This window comes from Chinchilla lanigera, unplaced genomic scaffold (genome assembly GCF_000276665.1).
Source record: "Chinchilla lanigera isolate Chin_1 unplaced genomic scaffold, ChiLan1.0 scaffold00176, whole genome shotgun sequence".
Taxonomy (NCBI): domain Eukaryota; kingdom Metazoa; phylum Chordata; class Mammalia; order Rodentia; family Chinchillidae; genus Chinchilla; species Chinchilla lanigera.
Window position 1 is genome coordinate 424,579 of NW_004955577.1, and position 25,126 is coordinate 449,704.

General features: G+C 59.6%; 1 protein-coding gene across 4 annotated transcripts in view; it reads left to right on the forward strand.

The window, feature by feature from the left end:
* Pemt (phosphatidylethanolamine N-methyltransferase) overlaps window positions 1–18,560 on the forward strand; it is a 78,108-nt gene extending 59,548 nt beyond the window's left edge. For all 4 annotated transcript variants that reach the window (XM_005413968.2, XM_013509631.1, XM_005413970.2 and 1 more), the window contains 4 exons: window positions 11,425–11,570; window positions 13,790–13,901; window positions 17,839–17,913; window positions 18,265–18,560. In XM_005413968.2, the coding sequence (XP_005414025.1) occupies window positions 11,425–11,570; window positions 13,790–13,901; window positions 17,839–17,913; window positions 18,265–18,322 (391 nt within the window). In that variant the 3' untranslated portion in view covers window positions 18,323–18,560. The remainder of the gene's footprint in view (window positions 1–11,424; window positions 11,571–13,789; window positions 13,902–17,838; window positions 17,914–18,264) is intronic.
* Window positions 18,561–25,126: the final 6,566 nt, after the last annotated feature.

Below are 25,126 nucleotides of genomic sequence, written 5' to 3' on the forward strand. Positions count from 1 at the left end.
ACCTGCCACCTGGGAGGCCCCCTGTGGACTGTCCCTCCGCATAGAGGATGGGCTGTTAGGCTGCTCCAGGTGGGGATGTGGGCCCTCCAGACCCGGAGCAGAGCCTTCCCAGCAGCTGAGGGAGGCCGGGGTGGTAGCTGCTGCAGATTGGGAACCCCCAGAAGCAGGGCTGCTGGGAGACGCAGAGAGGATGCGAGACGCATTTCCAGGCTGGGCATGCCGCGGGAGGAAGGGGCAGAGTCCCACGGCCTCACACCCCACTCAGCTGGGCCAGGCCGGGTGACTATGTAGGAACACTGGCCAGGGCCGCAGATCGTAGCCGTCAGTGTGCTGGGTGTGGGCAGCCATGCGGGGCTCTCGTGGGGCCCGGTAATCCCAGCAGCTTCCCCGAGGGTAGCCCTGAGGGGCCCGGGGCTGGCGTGGAGCGAGCCCAGCTGTCCCGACCTGAGCCCTCCTGCCAGTTCTGTGGGTCCTGTCCCTGGGAACTGCTCTGTGGCTCAGCTCCACGCTGGCTCCCTGTCCCGCCTTGTCTTGGGAAGGGAACATGCTCAAGCTGGACGCCAAGAAGTTGTCCTGGGTGGTTTCCGGCATCTTCCCAATCAGTCTGCCGCACAGGCTGGACCTGCCCCGGGCCCCCTCCCAGATGCGTCCTCCCTCCCCGCACCCTCTGGACTATGCAGCTCTGTCGTCATTGGCCCCGGCCTTCTGGTCCAGGCCTCCACAGTCACAAGCATGATTGCCATTTGCAGCTGGCTTTCACGGGCCGTGTGAGCCCAACCACCGAGTCAGGCTCCCCTCGCTCTCCTGTGGCTGCAGCTCCCAGCTGTGTCTGCCCTGCTCTCACCACGGGGCTCCTGCCAGGCCCTGTACGGAAGCTTCCCTGAGCACATGTGTCGCCACCCCAGGCTCCTGCTTCGTCCCCCAGCTCCCGGGCACCTTTCCCAGTCCCTTTGTAGGTTTTCTTCCTACTGAAGACCACCTCTGTTGAGGCACCGTAAGGATCTGAGTCTGTCTTGCTGGCCAGGATGTGCCCAGGGCCACACCTAGAACTGATCATTTATTTTTTGAGAATGGATGAACCTGTGCTGGGCGTTTGGAAGCCCAGTTTCAGCCTAGATGACCTTCGACCTCTTGGAGCACCAACCCTCTCTAAAACCTCCAGTTGCAGCCAGGGATGTAGCTCAGCGGCTCAGCGCCTGCCTGGCAAGCATGAGGCCCTGAGTTCCATTCTTGGTACCAAACAAACAAACAAAACCCCTCCGGCTGTACTCGACTTGCCTGGCTGCTTGGGCCCTGCTTCCCTCTCCCAGGGCCTTGCTTTGACTGTGCTCATAGTACTGGCCTTCAGGTGGGTCCAACTGCCAGATGTGGTGCACAGCTATAGTCCCAGCACTCGGGAGGCTGAGGCAAGAGGATCATTGCAAATTTGAGGCCAACTTTGGCTACATAGTGAGTTCAAGACCAGCTCGAACTACATGATGAGGCTGTGTTTCAAAAAAAAGAGATGGGTCCAGCTTTCTTTCCCATGACGCAGGGCCACGGGGAGAGCCTGGCTGGAGCCTAGAGAGGGGCAAGACCCAGCCTCAGATGGGCTGTGCCCAGCCTGTCCCCACAGCCGCTGCCCCCGAGCCACCCAGCCGGAGACTGCCCTTCCCAGCGGGACCTAGGAGCCTGTGACAGAGAGCAGCACCTGGCGTGCACACAGCAGCGCTCAGCATGGTCCTTGTGTCCCAGCCTGATGCCGCCCAGGGTGCCGCACGCTTAGCACCCGCAGCCCTGCGGGACGCTCCCTGGGACCCGCTGGAGAGCTGTGGAGCCAGTGTCTCCGGAGGGTGGGACGCAGGTTAGAGGAGCCGAGTGCAGCAGTGCAGAGCAGCCTGCGGGCCTCCTGCGGGCTGCGGGGACGGGGTGAGTGGTCCTCAGACGTTCCTGCTGGCTCTCTTGGCCACACGGCAGTCAGGTGTTTGTGCATCCGGCACGTGGCTGTTTGGTGACAGTGTGTGCTGGAGGAGAGCTCCACTGTGCAGTGCTCCAGGGCAAAGACATACCGCACTTACTCCTCCTCGGCCGTGCGCAGGCCACTCGAGTTGCTCCCAGCCCTCTGCTGTGTTCGGTGCTGCTGGCTGTAGGGCACGCACTCTGGAAGTCCCCCGTGGGACCTGCGTGGGACCTTGCCCGTTCCTGTAAGCTGGCAGGAGTCTGCTTCCGTCCCTTTCGCATGCAGCCCCAGCAAATCTTAGGTGACCCTGCTCTGGGCTGGGTAGAGATGGCTGCGGGTGGGGTGGTCCGAGCCAGGGGTGGGGTGGCCTGCGGGGAACTGGATTGATAAGTCAGGTGAGATCTGGCCACAGCTGGATATGGTGGGAAACAGGGAGCCATGGAAGGGCTTGGAGCAAGGGAATGAATTAATGACCCCATCCTATTTTTTGTTTTATTTGTTTATTTATTTTTGATACTGGGAATCGAACTCAGGACCTTGTGCTTGCCAGGCGGGTGCTTGTGCCACTGAGCTGTATCCGCAGCCCCATCCTAGTTTTTGATTTGGGAAAGGCTTCCTTGCCTCCCTTAGCCAACCTCAGTCACTTGCACTGTCGTGGAGAGTTCCCCTTCCAGAAGGAGGCCTTGCCGGGGCAAGGAGATAACGTCCTGAGAACTGAGGGGTGGGAAGCAGATGCCGGCCCCTGGCAAGGGAGTGCTGGGTTGCCCCTCAGAGCCCAGCCTCCAGGCAGACAGCCTTTGGGCCTGCTCCGGCTGCTGGAGAGGTTTGGTCGTTGAGTTGCAGATCCCTTCCCCTCCCCATGGGTGGGGCATGCAGACACTCAGGCCCTTCTGGAGACGGTAGGGAGAGGCCAGGACTCCAGGGTTAAGGAAGCCCTGCAGGCTACTGAGACTGTCACCTCAGGCCGCAGGAAGTAACAGATGGTCCAAACTCCTGGACTTCTGAGGTCTTGGCTCCTGGGGTCCAAATGAGGGTTTAAGGGTTGGCAGGTTGTACCCCAAAAGTCACTGCACCGGCAGTCTGCTTTTGGCTCAAAAGCCAAGAGTGGTTTTACATGGGTACATTTTTAAAATTGTAAAATACACATATATGAATTTTATCATTTAAGGGTATGGCTCAGCGACATTAAATACTTTTATGATGTTTCATAACCCTCACTACTGCTCCTCTCCAGAACATTTTTTATCTTGCAAAGATAAAACTCAATACCCCTTAAGCACCTAATTACGCATGCCGTTGGCCCCAGCCCCGGGCAGCTCCATCCTGCTTTCTGTCTGTGCCTTTGACTACTCTAGGGACCTCATAGGAGTAGAATCAGGCATTGGCTATCTTTTTGTGATTAGCTTACTTCACTTATCATAACGTCCTCGGGGTTCATCCATGTTGGAGTGTGTGTCAGTACTTCCTCCTTTTAAGGCTGAGTAATATCCTGCTGCCTGGATAAACCACACTATGTACCATTCACTTGCAAATGGACACTCGGGGTGTTTCTACCTTTTAGCTACAGTGAATAGTGCTGCTGTGGATGTGGGGATACAAGCGTCCGTTAGAGACCCTACTTTCAGCTCTTTGGGGTTGTCTTAGTGACTTTCTCATTGCTGAGAAAAAACACCCAACACTCCCAAGCTCAAGGAGGAAAGGTTCATTTTAGCACAGAGTTTGCAGAGGTTTTAGTCCGTAGTCAGCCAGCTAGCTCCAAGGCACAGTGGCATGGCAGAGGAGGAACAATCCATGGCGGGGCAGGCAGGAAACAGTGAGCCTCCTTCTTTCCCTTTTTATTCTGTCCAGCCTACGAGCCTACTGGTTGGCTCCACCCACACCCAGGGTGGGCCTTCCCTCTTCAGTAAACCCATCATCCACATCCAGGACTGTGCTAAACTACTCCGTGGACTGATCCAGTAGGGGATGCCCATGATTCAGTCACTTCCCAGGAACGCCACACACGAGTGTCTGAGGTTTGGGGGGCATCTAAATATAAGGCATAGCAGAGGTATAGTCCCAGAAGTGGCATTGATGGGTCATGTAGTAGGTAAATCTACATTTCGTTTTTTTAAGGAACTGCCAGACCGTTTCGCACTGCAGCTGTATCATTCTGTGTTAACATTCTACCAACAATTCACCAGCATTCCAATCTCTTCCTCCCCTTACCAGCCCTGATATTTTCTGCCTTTTTACTAGTGGTCATCCTGAAGGGTGGGGAGGTGGCATCTCTGTGGTTTGATGCACACTTCCCTGGTAGTTCAGGTGCTCTGAATGTCCCTGAGTTAGGGCTACAGCGGTCTCTCTAGTTTGGTCAGAGAAGCCTGGGGAAGGGCGGGTTCATCTCTGCCCATCATGTGCTGGTTGGCCCTCACTTCGCCTCTCTGAGTGTTTGGTCTCCTGTCTGTACATTGGAACAATAGTCACTTCCATGAGGGATCCAAATGGAAAAGCAGGACTGGTGTGGACCATGAGGAGGAACATTATTGTCCCCCACTTGCCAGCCCCTCAGCAGTGTGTGTCGCGTGCTGTGGGACCTCAGGGGTGCATGGGGCTGGGAGAGCTTCCCTGAGGACGTGGCACTGGAGCCCAGCGTAGGCAGAGCTGAGAGTTAGGTGGCTGAGGAAGGCTCATCGGGGGCCCAGGAAGAGTGTACGGTAGAGTAGCCAGGCCACCATGGAGGGGGTCAAGGGATAGTGCGCTGAGCTAGGCAGGGTGGCCCATGTCTGTGGTCCCAGCTACTGGGATAGCTTGAGCCTAGGAATTTCAGGCCACTGGGGCAACACAGGAAGACCCTGTCTCTTAAAGAAAGAAGAAGGAAGGAGGGAAGGGAGGGGAAGAAGGAAGGAAAGAAGGAAGGAAGGAAGGAAGGGAAGGAGGAAGGAAGGGAAGAAGGAAGAAAAGAAGGAAGGAATGAAGGAAGGAAGACAAAAAGAGAAAAAGAAAACCTGACAGATGGTGCCGTGGCTTTCCCATGTGCGTCCCTAGGGAGCCTGCAGGCCTGGTGGAGGGAAACTTTGTGCCTGGACCTGGCATCCTCTCCAGTTTGGACACTTGCAGAGGGCTGGGGGTAGGGAGCAGTGCTCCCCTGGTCCTTGGTTCCTGGCTGGGTCCCCTTCCTCCAGGGCCCAAGCCAGCACTGTGTATACCTTGGGGAGCAAGAGGACAGGCCCTCCCAGGTCGTTAGGGGGTCACGATAGGGTCAGTGTCAGCGTGGAGCTGTCTGCTTGGACCCTGGGCTCAGGAGGGCAGCACCCTGCATGTAGCTTCTTCTAGATGGTCTTTCTTCCCAGACCTCTCCCTCGCAGCGCTGGCCTGCAGCATGCACGGCCAGCAGGCCCATGACTTGTTTCTCTTCAGGCCTTTGAGATCAAAAGGCAGCGATGTGCATCAGCTCTTGCTTCCTCCTCTCCACCCCTCCCCAAGCAACTGTGCAGATCCTGATGCTGCCTTGCGCAGCCCAGAATCCCCCATCCTTCTGCCCTGCCCCACACCTCCCCCGCGTTACTGACAGGCAGCTCCTCACTGCCCACACTGGCAGGTGAGTTCACGTGGGCGCAGGTGTGAGCGGGGAGTGGTGCAGGGCAGGGGCTGGGGAGAGAATCCCTTGGGACCAGCAGCTGCGGAGCCTCCCACCCCCGCACCCGGCACCTTCCCCTGCAGCCCGTACCCACAGGCATGTGTGCTGTGTGTGTCAGAGTACACACAAGAAAATCACCATTTTTAGGTGCATCAGTGTGTAACACTTAGTCATTCCAAACATGATGCAGCTACCTCTTGTCTCGCTCCACAACTTCCTCTGTACCCAGAGTGACAGCCTCGGCCCATGAAGCAGGCGTCGCCAGCCCTGCTCAGCCCCGGACACATGCCCACCGGCCTTCTGTCCCCATGGGTTTGCCTGCTCTGGACATTCTGGGCAACTGCTGCTTGTCCCTTGGTGCTGGGGGTCCAACCCAGACCTCACACGTGCGGGGCACGCACTCCGCAGCCGAGCTGTACCCGCAGCCCTTGTTCTGGACAATTTGGGTGCACCCGTTGTCTTCCCATCTCTGGAAGGCACAGCTGCCGCGGGCAGGGCTGTGTGCTCAGCAGTGGGGGCAGCGGGCAAGCGTACACACATACGATTGAATTGAGTCTAGGTCCTGGCCAGGGCGTCCATCAGAGGCAGTCAGCCTGCCCGGCCACCATGAGGCCAGGGCCTGGCAGTCCTGGCGGGTCCCAGGGACCTCCTGTGCCAGCTGGCCTGCATCAGCGGGTGGTGTGCGAGGACCGGGCAGGAGGAGCCCCTCGTTCTCTGGAGATTGACAGCACTAAGTCCAGACCTGAGTGGGCAGTTAGTGCGGTCCTGTTTGCTCTGGATGTGGAGTGTGGTGGGGAGCTATCTAATGAGGCCTCTTCGCTACCGGCTCCCCGCTGCCCAGCCAGCCTCTGCTGGGCCTGGATGGCCTAGAGCTGCTTCTCTCTAATGAGCCCGCAGGGCTGTTCGGTGAAGGCCTTGGTAGAAGGCATGTGGTCGGCTTGACTAGAGCTGGCCTCAAAGGGCAGCCCTGACCCGCTGCTGTCTTCCACTGGACAGCTGATAGCCGTGGGAGGAGGCTTGCCTAGGTGGTCACGGAGGCCGTGCATCTTCCATCGGTCACGTTGTGGAAGTCCCGTGCATGCAGGCTGCTGGAGAACTGGAACGGGAGTGTGGGTCAGGCCTTGGGGGTTCTGGGGAAGTGAGGAGGGAGAGAGGAACATGTCAGCCAGGGCCAGGCCAGGTCCGGGGGCCGGATGGAGCAGCTTCTGCAGCCGGGATGGTAAGAAGAGCAGCCTGCCACAGCATGGAGGCTGCCTCTTCTCCCGGGACCCGAAGAGGCTCTTCAGGCGGGATTCCCAGACCTGCGTGTCACCAGCGCCTTCCAGGGAGCCTGGAGCCCTCTCTGTTCAAAGCCTGAGGAAAGAGAAGCCTCCGCCTGCCTGTGCTCCTCCCCGGCCCGCCCCTGCCTCCGTTTCGTTATCCCTAATGTGGAGCACAGTCTCTGCTGTTGGTGGTTTCGCGAGACACTTTGAGGAGGTGGCATAACTTTTCGTTGCTGTTTTAGTACTTGTTTATTTTAATTGCACTAGGAGAAGAAGCCCCTCAAACGCCTAATTTCACAAGTGGCTAGAGCTGGCCTCAGAGTTGGAGTGTGAAGAGCAAGTCCACCTAAGCAAGAGACGAGGGCAGGACAGGGAGCGGGTGGCAGCGTGTGCTCCCCGGGGCACAGATGGCTCCATGAGGACCACTCGGAGGGCTGAAGTCAGGGAAGTGACTGTGGGCCGCGGGCACCGGTTGCCCCTACCTCCTGCCTCCCACCGGGTTTCTGGGATCTCATTGGAGCAGGGGACAGGCAGCCTCAGGTCACACTGGTGACTGAAGGCTGCATCCAAGTTACAGAAATAGAACCCGAGGCACAGGCATGAGTCTGCACCCACCCCCGCCCGGCGCAGACTATTTCCAGGGGAAATTGCTCCTGTTACCTCACTGTGCGGTGCAGCGCACGGCCTAGAGCTCTGTGTCCCTCCTCTAATCCCCTGAGTGGAATGCCGTGTACTTTCCTGGCTCACTGCGGGAACCGAAGCGCTTGCTGCCTAATTGGGCATCGATTCCCGAAAGCCAGCCACGTGTGTCACAGAGCGTTTGTGGCTGGTGGCTCAGGCTGGACCACCAGGGAGGAGCCCCTGTGGACGTTTTGCAGACTCTTGGAACAAATGACCCTCCACGCACTTTGCAGGGAGCCCAGCCTCAGCCTGCTGTTTGGAGGGAGCGCTAGCCCTTCTCTGCCGGCCTGCCCGGGCTGGAGCCACAGGCCAGGAACGGTCATCTCAGAGGGCCCTGGGCAGACTGGGGCAGCCGAGCAGCTGTTTGGGGTTCTCCTACCCCCTACCTGGTCCCAAACCTGCCCGTCCTCATCAGGAATTGCCACCTGCTTCTAAGCAGATCATCTCCTTTCCAAGCCGAGCCGGGAAATGTGCCGAGAGCTTCGGGTCCCGCTGCCTGGTGTGCAGTCCAGATGAGTTCTCTGGCAGAGGAAGCTGCAGATGGTCCAGCGCAGAGCATGAAACCGAGGCCTTGCAGCCCTGCGCCAGGCCTCCCTCCAGAGTGACCCTCTGGCCTCCCGGTCCGGGCCTGGCCCCGGCGCGTCCATCAGCTGCACCACCCGACTGGCTTCCCTGTTCTGTGCTCCCCGCCGTGTGCACGTGGAAGCCATTCCAGTTCCACCATTCTGTCCTCTGCCCCGGTCCAGCCTTAGCGGGCCCGGCCCCTTTCTGGAACGGTCTTCCTTTGCCCCTCTCAGACCGCTGCAGCCCCCATGCGCCCTCCCCGAGCTCGGCCCAGGGCCTGCCACCCCCGGAGCTGTGAGCTGCTCCGTGTGTGTGCGGTCACTCGGCAACAGCCTCGCGCAGGGAGGTGGGGCGGGGTCACCGGCGCATCTCAGAGGAGAGGACTAGGCTGGGAGCTCGCGGCTGACTGCAGCCCCATTCCGCTCTCCCTCCGGGGCCTGCGGCTCTTTTGCAGCCACTGTTGACCCTGGAGAGCTCACAGCAAGCGGCCGGGGCCATAACAGTACCCGCTCCCCACTCAGCCCCACACACACCCTGTCCCCTGAGCGCCAGCTCTGCCTGGCCCGGGCTTGCCCCTCTCAGCGCCCGCTCCGACACCGCTTCCTGCACTCAGGGAAGGGGGAGCGTGTGCCCAGGCTGCGAGTACCAAGCTTGATGTCCTCATTGGCCAGGTCTGCGGAGTCCCAGGGCTGCCTAGGGGCACGGTGTGGGTGTGGCCCCCTCACAACACAGGCGCCCGTGATGCCTGCCTGGCTCCATGGCAGCATGGCCCTGAATTAAAGCCGGCGGCTCCGTCGGAGGGTAGGGTGACCCTGAGCCAGCCAGCAGCGGGTGAGGAGGAGGGTGGTGGGTGGAAAGTGGGGGTGTGGGCAGCATGACCAGCAGCGGAGTTTGCCCTGACGCACATGCGCCGCTGGGGACAGGTCAGCTGCAGGCCTCTGCCGCGGCGCTTGTCTCCAGGCCTCCTGCTTTCCCCTCTGGCACATCTGCTGGGCTGCGCCGTGTGCCAAGGAGAGAGACCGAGAAGGAGAAACAGCCTGGTGCCCATGACCTGAAAGTCTAGTCGGAGGGAAGCGTTCTGGCGGCTGTGTTTAGTGCCACGTGAGGACAGTGTGACCACAGCCTGTACCCGGCTGTTGTCGGGTAGTTCCTTTAAAATGGTTCACCAGGCAAACGCATTCCAGGGCCTTCTCGCCTCAGACAAAGAGTTGGGTGAGACAAGCCAGAAACGGTGCCAAAAGTTTACTTGAAAAGTGAGGGGTGAAGGGGTGTGGGAGAAACCAGCTCTGCAGAGTAAACTTGGGCAGAACAAGAGAAACAGAAGATAAAAGCAAAAATAAAAGTACACGCTGCGTCTCTGCTGCATGGGCCACCCGTGCGCAGTCATGCAGGCGAGTTCCCCATGGCGTTGGTCTTTTATGCTGTCTACATCTCATGGGAGCCTGCAAGAAGTTCCACGTACAAGACCCTGAGAATTATTTGGCACTGTTCTGGGGTCTTGTTTGTAACTGACAGGTCCAGCTCGTTTCCCCAGCCAGACTTGCCATGCCTTATCTCCTGTATCAAGGGAGAGAGTGAAGGTGGAAGAGTCTTCTACTGGAAGAGGCTGGCAAACGAATACGCTGTGATGGATGGACAAATGTGCAGATGGGTAGAGTGTGTGTGGGTGGATAGATCGATGGTGGATGCGTGGATGCAGTGGAAAGGTAGGTGTAGAGATTGGTGGGTAGGTGGATGGGTAGGTAGGTGGATGGGTGGGTTGGTGCATGGATAGATGGGTGAATGAATAGGGTAGATGGAGAAGTGGATGGGGAGGTGGGTAGATGAATGGATAGATGGATGTGAATGGATGGATGGATGGATAGATGAATGGATGTGTGGGTGGGTGGATGGATGGATAAATGTGTGGGAGAGTGGCTGGCTGGCTGGTGGGTGAGTGGATTTATTCATGGGTGAGTGGATGGATGGATGGGTGAGTGGGTGGATGGACAGAGGGATGGAGGTAGACCAATGGGTGGGGCATGGATGAATGGACGTACAGATGGGCGAGTGGATGGATAGATGAGTGAGTGGGTGAGGGGACTGGGGGAAGCCAGTGAGCTGCCTTTGCCAGTACGTACCCAGTGCAGAGCAGGAGTTGTCGCTCTTTGTGAGCGGCAGATCTCTGCATCTCCTGCAAGGGCCCTGCTGGCGGCGAGAAAGGGAGGTGTATATTTGGTGCACACACTGCTTGTGCCTACCCATCCTTTGCTTGGCTGTGTCCTCTGCCCACCTTGCACCAGCGCCCACACCCTCCTAGTGAGGCGCAGAAGCCTCACCAGCCTGTTCACCTACCTGCTCCAGGCCTCCAGCAGGCGGTCGGTGGAGGTGTTGCACCCCCACTCACTGATGAGCCCCGTAGTCACCCTTCCGGTCAGCCGACCCCCTCAGCAAGGCTTTGAGTGCCTCGGCCCCAAAAGGAGCCTAATGGGGGACTTGGTGGGAAAAGAACATGGAAGGGGCCTTAAAACTCAGGTCAGCTGCTCAGGTGTGGCCAGGCCTGTGTGGCAGCCATGGGGGCCAATCAGCAGTGCAGACTGCCCCGCCCGCAGGCCTCAGACTCTGAATCTGCTGGGGCCGTGACGTCCAGATTCACGTATGGCACAGCACAGGAGCGGGACAGCACAGGAGCGGGACAGCACAGGTGCGGGACATGAGCGGCCAGGAGGGGCAGCGCAGCCTGCTCCCCGCCTGCACATTCTCTGAGCCTCGCTTTCCTCTGGAGTCCACGTTGCTCTGATCCACAGGATCAGAGTCTGCACACAGGCGGCCCTTGGGTCACCCCCAGCCTGCTAATGTGCACTCTCAGATGGTCTGCGTGACTGGCCTACTCCTAACATGTAGGGTATCCACAGACAGGCCAGGATTTCCTCTGTCTCTGTCTCAGCCTCTGTCTCTGTCCCTGTCTCTGTCTGTCTCTCTCCCCCCTCTTTCTCTCTCTTGTAGTACTAGATATTGAACCTGGGGTCTTTATGCTGAGCAACGTCCTCAGACCTTTTTTTGAGACAGGGTCTCACTGCATTGCCCGGCTGTTCTTGAGTTTGCAATCCTCCTGCCTTATCCTCTCAGAGTGCTGGGATTGACAGGTATGTACCACTGTGGATTTCTGGCTTCTCTTGAAAACCAGCTCTGACAGGCCTGGGGCCCTGTTCTGTGCCCAGTCCAGGGGCAGTGAGGGCGGGACAGTGCCGTCCAGGTTGCCCAGGCGCCCGCGGAGCTGCTCCTGTGGGCTCTGAGTGTGTGAGCCCTGGGCCCCCCGCTGGCTCGGGTCCTTGTCCGTGTGTGGTGACGTGCTGACTCTCCCTGTCCCCTGCCTGCAGCTTCACACAGGCCATGCTGAGCCAGCCCAAGATGGAGGGCCTGGACAACCCCACTACCTACTGCCTGGGCCTGGCACTCCTGAGTGTGGGCAGTGTGTTTGTGCTTTCCAGTTTCTTCGCACTGGGGTTCACGGGAACCTTCCTAGGTAAGAAGGTCCGGAGAGGAGTGGGGCACAGTGGCCACCACCTGCGAGCTGTGACGTCCGTGGGAGCCAAGGAGGCCCGGCCGTCTCCCTCCCGACTGCGGGGCGCAGCAGGGCGTGTCCTTGTCGCTTCGCCCTTCCCGTGGCCGGAGACTCGGGTTCTAGGCTGGGCGCCCAGGGCTGGCCTGGGGAAATGCGGCCTCCTGCGTGACAGTGGCAGCTTCCAGGCCTTGGGCGTTTAGGAGGAAAAGCAGCTGAGGGGGACACCAGCAGTGGGGCTGGAGAGCAAGGGGTGCTTGGGAACGGGGACTGAGGAAGGTGGCAGCCCTGTCCCCAGGAGACCCTGTCCCAGTGTGCAGGCTGCACCCCGGGGTTCGCACAGCTGCCAGGGCACCCAGCAGGGGCTGGGAAGCCTGGTGCTCCCCTCCCTCCCGTCAGCCAGATACGGAGGCTTGGCAGGGCTCCAAGCCTCCGCCTGCTCCAGGGCCCGGGAGAGTTCCACAGAGCCTGGCACAGCGTGCCCAGTGCCCCTGTGCACAGGGGGCGTGGGCTCCCAGCCCGAGGCTCTGCTGCCCCCGATGGTGTGCTCAGGACTGGTAGTACCCCGAGGGAGCAAGCGACCTTTGAGTGTGGCGCCCTGGATCACCTGTGGTGGGACCTGCCTGGACCACGGCACCTGCAGCCCCGGAGTGTTAGTGTGGGTCAGGGCTTCTTGCTCAGGCGGAAGCTGCAGGAAGTCATCCTGGACGAGGGGCCTGGGAAGAGGAGGGCGAAGTCCCGGAGCCGGCAGGCGCGTACAGGGAGGAGGGAGGCCTGCAAGTGAGGTGGCAGTGACCCTGGCTGCACAGGGACGTGGTAGGGCAGAGTTGGAGGTCAGGCAGAAGCCCCTGCAGCTGAGGCTCCCTTCCCAGAGAGGCAGGAGTCGGGGAAGGGGTCCTCGCAGTGGACAGCAGGGACCAGTAGGGCTGGTTGGACCGTTTGGTCCTCCTTTCAGCTGCAAGAGGAGGAGTGAGTGACAGAGGGAACTCCTCCAGGGCCTGCAGGCGGGGAAGGGCTGGGCTGCCTGGGGAGGGGACGCAGTACTGTCCCGGGGAAGAGCCGAGGGGCCAGCCCTTGGTGGGCAGGGCTGGGGGTGTGGACACAGAGGGCTAGTACAGCGTGGGCGGGTCGGGGAGAGCACCTGGGTGCCGTGGTCGGCCAGTGCTGCATCAGGCAGGAGAGGGCAGCCGTAGCCCTGGGATGTCCTCCCAGGGGACATGGCCTAGAAGGGCAGCCAGGAGGCTTTGGGTGTGGGGCGAGGCAGTCACTTCCCTGTGAGTCACCCTGAAGCAGGTTTCTGTGCCACCGCCTGCAGGCCCCACTACCCCATTTCCTGCTTCCTCGGAAGAAAGAGCCCTCTGGGCAGCTCCACAGGCTCTCGGTTCCCAGGTCCCTCCTGCCAGTGGCTTCCCATTGTCAGGCTGGCTGCCCTACTTTCTGCCCAGGACCAAGCTGCGTTGTCCTCGGGCACGATGGGGGCAAGGGAGGGGTGTCGGGGAGGGGAGCCCGGAGGGTGCAGCAGCGTCCTTTGCTGAGCAGCTACTCCTGGCCCAGCAGTGCCGGTCCCTGCACAGGGGCCCTGCCAGGCCCTTTGTATGTCTGGTCCCATTGTTGCTTCTTCCATGTTCCCCGTGGCAGGCGGCCGGTGGCTGGCTGGCTGACGGTCCACTGGGGCAGCTCTTTCAGGCGGCCGGGTGGGCACACAGCAGCCCCAGGGCTGACCCCCAGAGACAGGGGAGGCGTGTGGTAGGCGGCCTGGAGCCGTAGCCCAGCAGCCCATGGCAGAGCCGAGCCTCTGGCCAGGGTGAGGAGAAGGGAGGGATGGGCATCCTGTCTCTGGAGAGGGCGCCTACACGCAGTTCCAAGGGTGGAGGGACAGAGGGAGAGGAGCTGGCCCAGGCGAGGGAACAGCGTGTGCAAAGCCTAGGAGGTACGCAAAGGGGGGCCAGGGTGGCTGGAGGGCAGAGCCGGAAGAGCAGAGCAGGTGGTGGTGCAGGGGTGGGCTCAGCAGCTTGTGGTGGCCCTTTGACCCTGTGTGCTGTCCAGCCAGCTCCCTGCAGATTAGCAGCCTCCTGCAGGTCAGGGACTCGCACCTGCAGCCCACCCCAGGTCCTCCCTTAGTTACAGGCGACCAGGACAACAAATGGCTGAGTGGCCTCCCCTTCTGCCCTTCCTGCCCACAGGTGATTACTTCGGGATCCTCAAGGAGGCCAGAGTGACCACGTTCCCTTTCAGCATCGTGGACAACCCCATGTACTGGGGAAGCACAGCCAACTACCTGGGCTGGGCCCTCATGTGAGTGCCAGGTGCCATGCCCGTCCCGCTGGGCGCCAGGAGGGAGGGGGCGGCCTCGAGCCAATGGGGGGAGGGGCTGAGCCTGTGGAAACATAGTGAGGTTTTTATGGGGACCTTTATTGCCCACAAGTTTCTTATCTGTGACAACAGAACAACCTCCCAGATCAGGGCTTGGCACACTTTCTCTTAAAGGGCCAGAGAGTTGAAGCTTGAGCTTCCCAGCAGGTCAGAGCTACCCGGCTGTCCCAGTGCAGAGACTCGGGGGAATGGATGGTGAGGTGTGGGCCCCGTGGCTCCCTGGGTGAACACTGATATTAGGACGTCATGTGATTTTCATGTGTTAGGAAGTAGTCTTTGGATTCTTCTGTTTTTTGTGTTTTGGGTTGTTTTCGAGACAGTGTATCACTATATAACTCAGGCTGGCCTTGAACCTACTGTGTGGCCCAGGCTGGCCTTGAACTCGCAGCGATCCTCCAGCTTCAGCCTCCTGAGTGCTGGATTCTCATTTTCACTATTTAGAAATGTAAAATGCATTCTCAGTCTATGAGCTGGAGTTTGGTGGGCCCTCAGCTAGAAAATTAGGGCTGGGAAAGCCCTCAGGGGTCTGCTGGTCCCACAAACCAAGAAGCCCAAGGGAGCCTGGCCACCAAGGGTTCCCGAGGGAAACTGGTCTGAGCACGGGGCCCCCAGGGAGGGAGGGAGCCCCCGGGCTGCTGGCTGCCCTGACCAGGCATAGACGTGACAGGGTGTAGGGACATACGCCCGGGGGTCAGAGACCCTGTGGCAAAGGAGGCACTGGGAGCCGCGTGGCAGAGACCAGGGAGGCACTCGGACCCTAAAGACGGGGTCTGAAATGGTGGGATGCCAACAGCAAGCTGTTCCCCTGAATCCCCAGGGCCCCTCCCCCACGGCAGAGACCACTCACCGCAGCCCTGGGGTCACGGCTGCTGGGGTTAGAGTGACAATAAAATAGAGGGGACTCGGGCCTGCCCTGGCCCCCACCCAGTGTTCAGACCAGGTAGTCCCTGACCCCGCAGCCTGAGCTGTGGACCATCCCCCCACCTGCCTGTAGCCCAGCCACTCACTCCCACCTGGACCTGGCAGTGGACGTGGGAGGGGCAGTCTGTGAGCCCCCCACCTTGTCCACTCCCAGAGCATCTCCCCTTGGCACCCCAGGATGAGCCCAAACTGAAACGCCCCCGCTCCACCTAGGCCCTCCCAGCAGCCCGCTGGTGCCCCAGCACGCCCAGCCCTTCTCGGTGTCGGTGTGTGTGTACACGCACGCCCAGTGCCCCCGCCGAGAGCCCTCCCACTTGGTCCTGGTTGGTCCTTCCAGCCCCGCTTGTGGTGTCCCCTCCTCTAAAAGCCTCTCTGACCCGGCTGCCTCCTCGGTGCTCCCGGCCCCCTGCGCCGGAGTCAGCAGGTGGCAGCTCTTCAGCTCTGCAGGGGCAGAGCGCACAGGTGTCTCCACCAGGGCCTGGTGCCCAAGAGTGAGAGTCACCCCCGGCTCAGGCTGGCGAGGCCGAGGCTCTTGGAAACATGTGGCGCGTGTGCATACGTGCATGCGCGTGTGTATGTGTGTTGGGGGAGCAGTTGTTGGGAGGCCCAGCTTACGGGGCATGGGGCCCTTGGTCTGAGGGCTCGTTAGAGATGAGCCATTACCCAGCTGCCCGACGCTGACGCAGCAGGGCCGCCGACAGCCTCCCACAGCCTGTGCTTCTCCTGCCAGTGGGGCCGTGGACGGGGCTTCCCCTGGCCCAAGCATCCAGGTGTGTGCAGCTGCAGTGGGCTGGGCCGGGGTCCCAGGGGAACGCAAAGCTGGGCCCGGGGCCCGGGCCATCTTCTCTCCAGGCCTCTACTTCCCAGCCCTCCAGCCAGCAGGCACACTCTGGGGTTAGCTTCCTCACTGGGAAGCAGGACATCACCCACCCTGGGTTGTTAGGGACACGCTCGGCCAGGGTGACAGCAGGTAGTTTCCCAGAGACGGGAAGGGGAAATCTCAACAGGTACACTCTTCCCTGGGGCCAGCGGGTCACAGCCTCCTCCACACCCCGGGGAGGACTCTGGGCTTGCTTGACCCACAGGGCCTGGGCTCCAAGGTCGCTGCCCTTGGGGGGGGGCATGTGCTTGGCGCTGTTGGCTGAAATCTGGGAGGGGCCGGGAGGGTCCTGTTTGCTTCACAGGTGTCTGTCCCTAGAGGAGCGGGCCCTGGGGGTTCTGCGGCCCGCTCCCCAGGGTGTGGGCTCAGGGCTGGGAGGGCTTTTAGGACCATCCCAGGGACTGCCTCCAAAGTGCTGGCGGTCTGCGGTCTGTTTCATTTTGGACGTGTGGAAGGAAGTAAGGGTCAACCAGTCCAGTCCATCTCCCATGACAGGTGGGAAAACAGGCTGAGGGCCGGCCCAGACCACACAGCCAGGCTGGGACAGAGGCAGGCTCCGTTCGCAGGTTCCCAGCCTCCCCAGCCACACCGCACAGCCTCGGGGCTTTGTTTTGCTCTTTTCCGTGGATGATGTTTTCAGGAACGGGAAATGGACTGTGGGACCAGGCGGGCCCTTCTGCAGCGGCACAGTCTCACAGTCAGCTCAGGGGCGGGGGCTTTTCCATAGGGGTGAGCCAAAAGCAGGTGACCCACGGGGCCTGTCAGCAGGCGTGCTGCAGGTGAGGTGGCTGTCCCCTTGCATCAATCAAGGGGGACCCTCTCTGGGGTTCCCTTGTCCAGCTGGACCTATGACTAGGACCACAGCTGAGGGCAGGCCTCTCCTGAGACCTTGCTGGGGACAAAGGGCCTCTTTAGCGGGGAGGGAGAGGTGACCGTCATCGGACAGTCACGGCTGTTGCCCCCTTCTCACAGGCCAGGAGACAGCTGTTGAGAGCCACGTCTGCCGGGAGGAAGCGTGGGACCCCATTCCCTAGTTTCTTCCACTGTCCCAAGTTCAAAGCCTGTGAAAACCCTCTGAGTAAAGGGCCAGTGAGGACAGGGAGTCCTCAGCCCTTGTGACCTCCCTCCCTGGAGAGGCCCAAGCAGAGCCTGGAGAGAGTTTAGCTCAGGCCTTGCCCCTCACAGAAGCTGCGCAGGCTGTCTGTCCCTGGCCACAGTGGCTCCCCGCTAGCTTTACAGGTGGGGCAGGGGCGCACCAGTCCTGGGGTGGTCTGGTAGGAGCAGGCAGCTTGGAGCAGAGCCTGTGATGGGGCAGCTGAGGGGAGCAGAGGCCCTGGGGCCCTGGGGCCTGGCCCCCGCTGCCCCCTGTATCTGCCAGAGACACCCTCCCCTCTCCGGCTTGCTGATCTGGACACAGCACCCCGCCCTGCAGGGGCCCTGGGATCAGAGGTAACTATAGAAATGGATGAGTGGGCAGCAGCTATTTCTGGACTCCCGAGGCAGATGTGCTCAGGCTCCTTCGTGCTGCCTCTAATGAGCTCTCACTGCTCGTCAGCACAGCAAGGTCAGAGGCTGGTCACCAGCAGAGAGCTCGTGACAGACACTGTCCAGCCCTGGACCTGCAGCGTACTCTGCCTGGGCTTCCTGTCCTCTGGCTGGGGCTTGCAGGGTGTGCCTGGAGCCCACAGTGTGTAGGCGGCTGTGCAGACCCAGTGTGACAGTGCCGTCATCCTCCCACCCCGGACCCTACAGCCAGAGCGTCCCGGGGCGATGGCTTTGAGGCTGTCCTGTGAGCAGGGGTGGCAGAACCTCCTTCCCGCCCTCCTTCCTTCTCGCCTTCTTCCCTTGCTCCTTCCCGAGGCTCTCCTGCTATCCTCGTTCCAGGCGGGGTGGGGCATCCCGGAGACAGGCACCCTGGTCCTCGCTGGAAAGCTGGACCCGGGAGGGGCAACAGCCTGGCCCGGCCCATTCCGTGCAGGGGCCCCATCATCTGCACGAGGGCCCACACGGTGGTGGCAGGAAGGGCGGGGTCCCGCTGACTCGGGCTCGTCTCTGCAGGCACGCCAGTCCCACGGGCCTGCTGCTGACAGCGGTGGTGGCCCTTGTCTACGTGGTGGCCATCCTGTACGAGGAGTGAGTAGTGGGGGACATCTGTGTGACCGCCCAGCCGGCCACGCCTCTCCCTTGAGAACCTTCCCCTAAAGTCAGGCTGCTACCGGCGGGGCCATGGCGGCTGGGTCATAGGTCAGGAAGCTCAGAGTGGGCGCACCCGGGGCCTGTAAACCCTTGCGGATAGGCAGCCGATCCTGCCCCTTCTGCTCTCTGAAGACTCCCAGCCGCTTTGGGGGGCGGTGGGGATGGGGGTCTCATCCACCCTGGGAGGGGACAGTGTATTCAGGTGGGCAGGACCCAGGCAGGGCGCTGGTGCCAGGGTGGGGGTCAGCGCCCCGACTAGCTGCCTGAACCACTGTCCCAACCCCGCAGGCCCTTCACCGCAGAGATCTACCGTCAGAAACCCGCCAGGTCCCACCGGAGAAGATGACAGAGCTGCAGGGGCCCTGCAGGGTCCCGGCTGGCCCGGCCCACCCCAAGCACCCAGCCCGCTCTGGGGAGCAGCACCTGGCCGTTGCTCCTCACGTGTGGCTGGCGTGGGCCACTCCAGTGCCTTGGAAACTACTGCCTTGGGGGTCCTGGACATGCTGCCAAGTGGCCACTCGGCCTGCTGTGCCCCACTGCCCCAGCTGTGCCTGCTCACCAATAAAGGCACCCTGACCCCAGCACCCCTTCCGTTCTCTCCGTCCTTGTCCTTGTGCTCATGGGGAAGCACTCGGGGCTCCGGGAGGACAGAGCCAGAGAGCGCAGGCTTGCGGGCAGAGCCTCTCCCCGCTCCTCTTTACCTTGCTGCTCCTCTCTCAGCGCCCTCCACGGCTGGATGCCTTTGAGAGCCGCAGGGCCAGGGTGGCCTCCCAGTGCCAGTGGCAGCGCCACTCCAGGCCTCAAAGAGAAAGGTGTGTGTGTGTGTGGGGGGGGGTCCATCAGAAGTCACGTGACTTGCTGGGCTGTGGCCACAGTTTGACTCCCAGGTAGTTTGGCATCCATGCCACTTGCCCTCAGCGCCTGCCAGCATCCCCAGGACACCCCACCCTGCCTCTGCTTTGGGGCGAGCCCCTCCCCCGGTTCCCTCTTGGTGGACAGAGGGTGCTGAGACCACTGAGCCCGGCTGCCGCTCGCCCGTGTCCTCACCATCCCAGGTGCCCTGCAGGCACCAGCGTGCCTCAGCCTGAGCCGGGGCAGCAACAGCCCCTTGCCAGTGCCAGAGCCCTCTGGGCTGGGATGCTTGGCACCAGGAGTACCCAGAGAGGCCCAGGCCTGAGTGGCCTCTGGTCTCTGTCAGGCCCAGCGCCCTCCATGGCTGGCTTTATTTTTGTCCCCACTAGCTCAGCATCGCACTGCGTGGGTAGCAGGAGGAGGAAGCCGGGGCTCCCCACAACCTGCAGGCCCAGCCTGGCTGGCCGAGCTCCTTCAGTCTCCTGCCAGCCCCGCACTCTCACCACTGTGGGGTGTCACCCCAAGACGTCACCCCCCGCACTGTTCGGGACACCCTGGCCGCCCCACATTGTCCTTGGGTTAGAACCTCAGCCTGTTAACCTGGGGGTGAGCAGGCGTCCGCGAGATAGAAGCAGGAGTGGCGTGAAGCCTTCCAGGCCATGGGAGCAGCGTGGCCAAGGCCCTGTCACCTGAAGCCTGGCAAGATGCTTTGATCCCTGCCATGGAGTGGGGTTCAGCTCAGTAGTGAATGACATGGCTATTGGCCGGAAGGTCTACAATAAAAAGGTCCCAAGGGTGAGGGAATCGTGTGATAAGGAGATGTCATTCCACAGTTTCATTTCAAGTCTAATTTTAGCACCTGATTGAGATATAATTCATACACAAGTTACCCACTCAGCACGACAGGATGACGGCTTTTAGTTTATCCACAGAGCTGTGCAACCAGCATCACAGTCATACGACATTTCCATTGTTTCTTGCCCCGTAGCTGTCACCCCGCAAGTCTCTAATGTTAATCAATCACCACTCTGCTTTCTGTCCCTGGGTTTGTCTTCTGGACATTTCATATAAACGGAATCACAGTACACTACTTGCCTTCTTGTGTTTGGTTTTTCACTTAGTATAATGTCTTTTCTTTTCAGTGCTGGAGATTGAACCAGGGCCTTGCACATGCCAGGCAAGTGCTCTGCCACACCCTTAGCCCAGCATTGTCTTTGAAGATCAGCCATGTCCTACCATGCATCAGTCATGTTTTGGTCTGCGTTTTTGTTACCATAACAGAACATCACAGATTATAAATAAAGGTTTAATTGGCCAATGGCTCTGAAGGCTGGGAAGTTCCAGGCCGGGCAGTTAGTCAGCCCTCTGTCACTAGCACAAAATACCTAGACAACAAAGACAAAAGGGTTACTTGGCTCATGGTCGTAGAGCTTCCTGTCCAAGATCAGTTGGTCCTGTTGCTTTGGAACTTTGGCAGACAGCACATCGTGACTGATGGGCATCTCAGCTCATCACCGGGAAGCAGAGAATGAAGGCAAGGTCAGGGTCCAATAGTCCCCTTCAAGGGAACACCCTTAATGACCTAAAGACCTCCCAGGTGGCTGCACTTCTTAAAGGCTCCACTACCTCACACTGCACCAGCCTGGGGCCCAGCCTTTAACGCAAGCCTCTGGGGGACATGTGACCTTCAAACCACAGCAGGTGGCCATGTTCGGTGAGGTCATATGCAGTAAGGTCATATCCAGTGAGGTCTTCCCAGCCAGCAAAGCCTCTTTGGAGTCCCAAGGTGGTGCCAAGCATCACGCCGTGAGATATTCTGATTCACATCTTTCCTTCTCTTCTCACAGAATCACAGGCCCCTTGGACTACAGGCCTCATTTAACCTACACTACTTCCCAAAGGCTCCCCCTCCGAACACTTAGTCAGATCAAGTTTCCAGTTTCCGATACCTCCCATGGGGATTAAATGTCACTGTGTTTTGGGGGGACCTTCAAGCCATAGTGATACCTCTTTCCTTCTTGCTACAAATATGTCATTGTATGGATGGACCACATTGTGTTTATCCATTCGTCAGTTGATGGACACTTGCGTTGTTTCTACCTTCAGGTTATCGTGAGTAATACTGCTGTGAACCTCTATGTACAGTTGTTATGTGGATGTGTTTCATTTCTTCTGGGTATCTGCCTAGGAGTGGAATTGCTGGGCCACGTGGTAACTCATGTTTGACATTTGAAGTAACTGCAAGAATGTTTTCCACAGTATCTGCATTATTTTACAGTCTCATCTCAATGACCTTTAAAAAAATCAACATCAACTTATTTACTGCTGATCTACTGGCTGGCCATTTCTACTCCTGTCTCATGGTGAGTTCCCTGGGACTATAGGAAATTGTGTATTTGCACAATCAGTGGGAGTTGTGTTAGTCAGCGTTCCACTACTGTAACAAAATGCCGATGGTGAACTTACTTAAAAGAAAGGTTTATCTTGGCTCCTGGTTTTGGAGCTTTCCATCTATGATTGCGTGATACTTTGGGCCAATGGTGACAGTACATCATGGTGGTTGCACATGGCAGGGAGGAAAAGCTGTGACTCCAGGATCCCCTCCAAGCGCGTGAGCCCAGTGACCCAGTTCCTCCAACCAAGGCCCATGTGCTTGAGGCCCATTATCCCTACAGCACCGTAGAAGGGGCCCACACCTTCCACACACGGGCCTTTGAAGGACACTCTGGATGCAGACAACAGCGGGGGAGGTGGGAGGCTGTGAGGTGGGCACGGGACAGAGAAGCCTTCAGGGTTAGTCCTCACGGCAGCAGGGCTGCCCGAGGCTCTGCGTGACTCTGTGTCCCTGTGTTCCCCGGGATCCAGTGGGGCTCCCTTGGTGCTCCCAGCGGAGAATGCTGAGGAGCCCAGAGCCCAGACCCCCTGCCTAGCAGTTTGCTTCCTTGCAGCCCAGGCCTCCATCAGTAGCACCACCCACACGCCATGGGCTCCTCTGCAGCGAGGAAAAGGACACAGCTGGTAGTCGGGTGGGTGTCACAGACCTGTGCAATAGAAGCCAGCCTAATCAGGAGAGGGGCTGTCTGGGTGGGGACCCAAAGGCCGCTCAGGGGCTTAGGCCCGCCCATGCTGTGAGAGGGGAGTTAAGCAGGTGTGGGTACTCATGGACTTCCTCCTGCTCAGCTTTGGATCTGTGTGTCCTGCTGGAGCTAAGGTACGCCAAGTGGAACCACATGAGAGGGACCATGCACAACCATTTCCTTTTCTTTTTTTGTTTTTGTTTTGCTTTTGTGAGGCAGGGTCTCACTATGTACTTCAGGCTGAGCTTGAACTCACTGTGTGTAGCCTACGCTGTCCTCAAACTCACAGCAATCCTCCTGCCTCAGCTTCCTGAGTGCTGGGATTACAGGCATGTGCCACCACGCCCGGCCAGTTTGACCATTTTTAACTCATACAAACAGTGCAAAGATAGGACTCAAAGCGGTTCCTTAAGAAATTGAGAGCCTCAGGCAAGCCCTGCTCCAGCACCACCGAGGCTCCTCACTGTTGTCCTGCCGTGTCACCATCCATGGGCTCCCCAGCTTGTCGCCTGCAGGCTGCTGCTGTGACCAGTCTTTGCACAGCCTTTTGTGGGGTGCAGAGCCAGCCAGTCCAAATGGCACAAGAGCCCACAGGTGAGACCACCGGCTCCTGACACTGGCAGGGACCGAGCCTCGCGCTGCCCCTTTTATTCTGGCCTTCACTAAGCTTCGCCCTGAGTGGCCGTCTAAGCCAGAAAGTGTGTTTGTTTTTTAGGTACTGAAGCCCAAAGTGCCAGGCTAGAAGTCAGGAGCCCCCAAGGGGAGAGGCGGGACTTTTCCCAGTGCCCTGGGGTGCCCCACCGGTGGGCAGCAGCCTACCCACCCGGAGCGTGTGAGCTTCCAGAAGCTGGGAGTGTGCACTCACCTGTCTGCCCAGAGACTCGGGGGAGGTCGGAAGCTCACAGGGAACGTGGACTCGTAAACCTCGGATGGGGCCTGCGACCTCTTCCCAGGGAGGGAAACTTCCTGCCTTCCAGAACAGTACATTATTTCTGCAGACAGCTCTGTCTGAAAGCTGTTTACACCGAGTCGAGCGTATGCCCATGCACTCGGTGTCCCTGAGCCCTAAACAATATACAGCACGTTTACGAGGAACCACCAAAGCCTTCCTGGCGGGCATGGGAATGATTTAATGTTTGCAGCTGAAATCTTACTAAACTATATCAGGTGAGAGCAGAGCAAAGCTCCACTCCTCACTGCAGAGAGCTCTGAGAATCCCCAAGGGCAGTGAAGTCCAGGGCAGGCCGTATCGGCGCCGGTGGGGGAGACACCCATCCCGGTCTGTTCGCCCATCTGCCCTGTGCCCTTCACAGACCCCACTGCCACCTGCGAGTACGAAGGACAACACCCTATCCTCCCCCAGCAACCGAAAACACACTTCTTGACGTGAGAGATCGGTTTTGTCCACTTCTCCATTCCTAGCACCTTGGTGCAATGCCTTGCACGTAGTGTGCATTCCGTAAGTACTTATAAAAAATGTAAAAGAAAACTGAGCAGGCTGAATACAATTAACCAGAAAATGAAGACATAGAGAAAGAGCCACACCACAAGTGTAAGCAATGGCATGACGGAGCCGTAGTGGTTAGGTGGGGCCTCTCTGAGGAGGTGCCATTTGAGCCAAGACTCTCAAACAGGAGGGAGCACATAGCGCGTCGGGAATGGTGAGTACAAAGGGCCTGAGGTGACAGCCAGCGTGGGGCGCCCCAAAGCAGCAGCCTTGAAGGGCTGTGCTCTGGAGGGGCGTGAGCCATGGGCACCTGGCACCTGGGGGGCAGGCCAAGGGGTGGGAGCCTCCCGCACGCTAACGTGCTTGCCAGATGCTGAGCCCTGATACTCAGCTTGCTCTGCGCCCCGGGCCATGGGGTCAGCTCAGATGAGCTGGCCTCGGAGACAGCATGCCACCCGAGGGGAACACAAGGGTTCTCAGGAAAGCTTGCCCAACCCTGGGCCTGATGCTCCACCCCTTTTTGGTTTCCAAGGCACTCCTGAAGGCTGGCACGTGCCAGGCTGTGGGCAGGTGCTGCGACTCGGGGAATGTGCAGGCCAACCAGCTTCTCCAGATTCGTTTATCAAGGGGGTGGTGGGCACTTTGTGTGCACGGACACTGTGGCAGGCCCCCACCAGCTGCTGCCTCACGGCTGGTACCGCAGCGTTTAGAAGCAGGGAGACTGGGTCACTGTCCCAGGTAACAAACACATGACTGGCTGTGGACAGGGCAGCAGGCCTGCCTCCGAGGGTGAGAGAGGCGTTGGAGAAGAGAGATGGGAGCTCTTGCTCCAATAAGTGGAAAAGGAGACGCAGGCCCAGCACACCGCTCTCTCCACACTGCCTGGGCCCACACCAGCTGCAGCCAGTTGGCTGAGCTGCCTGCCGGGCTGGATTCGCCTGTCCTCAGCCTTCCCTTGCAGACCCCAAGGCCTCCAAGGGCACAGGTGAGCCGTTCCCTGGTTCCAGCCGGGACACTGCTGTGAGCCCAGACTCTGTCTTTCATTTCTAGAATCCAGAATCTGTTGTAGGGCTTGAGGGGCCACCAGTGCCAACTCGTCTGACCTATCTAATTTATCAACCGCTGCTTCTCTGCTGCAGATTGCGAAGGTGAGGGGCTCACTCTCTCTGCCAGGATCTCTGCACATACAGGGGAGCCTGAGCAGGCCACAAAACTGCAGCATGGGGACCCACGGGCCCACAGGCTGTGGGGGGTGGGGTGGGACTGGGGCAGAGCTGGGAGCCTGGCCTGTGCTGGGAGGGTTTGCTGTGCTAGGAACCGTGCTTGTCACGGACAAGCAAGCTTCGATCTCCGCCGACGGAGGAACCCTGTCAGAGGGGACGGACAGCCAGCTCTGCTCAGCCTCTTTCTTCCTTTTCAGCAGGTGCCAGTGCACCAGGGTCCTACGGCCACCGGGAAGCAGGATGGGGTGAATGTCAGAGTCCTCCTGGCACTTGGGTCCTGTGCTCTGTGTACCTATACCAGTCACCGCAGTGCCTGTGCTGCTCCGGGTGGGCCCTGGCTTGGGACATCGCTGCTGGCAAAGCCCTAATGGGTCTGTCCAGTGCTTCCCTCAAACCAGCTTTCAGGAATCTCCTGGATTCTCCTTACTGTAGACCAGGCTTTGCGGCCAGCATTTCCTGCAGCTGGGGGTGAGGGCTGCTTCCCACCGTTCCCTGACTGCCCCCAACACTTGACCGAATGCTCACAGCTCCTTCCCATTCTGAGCAGGAAA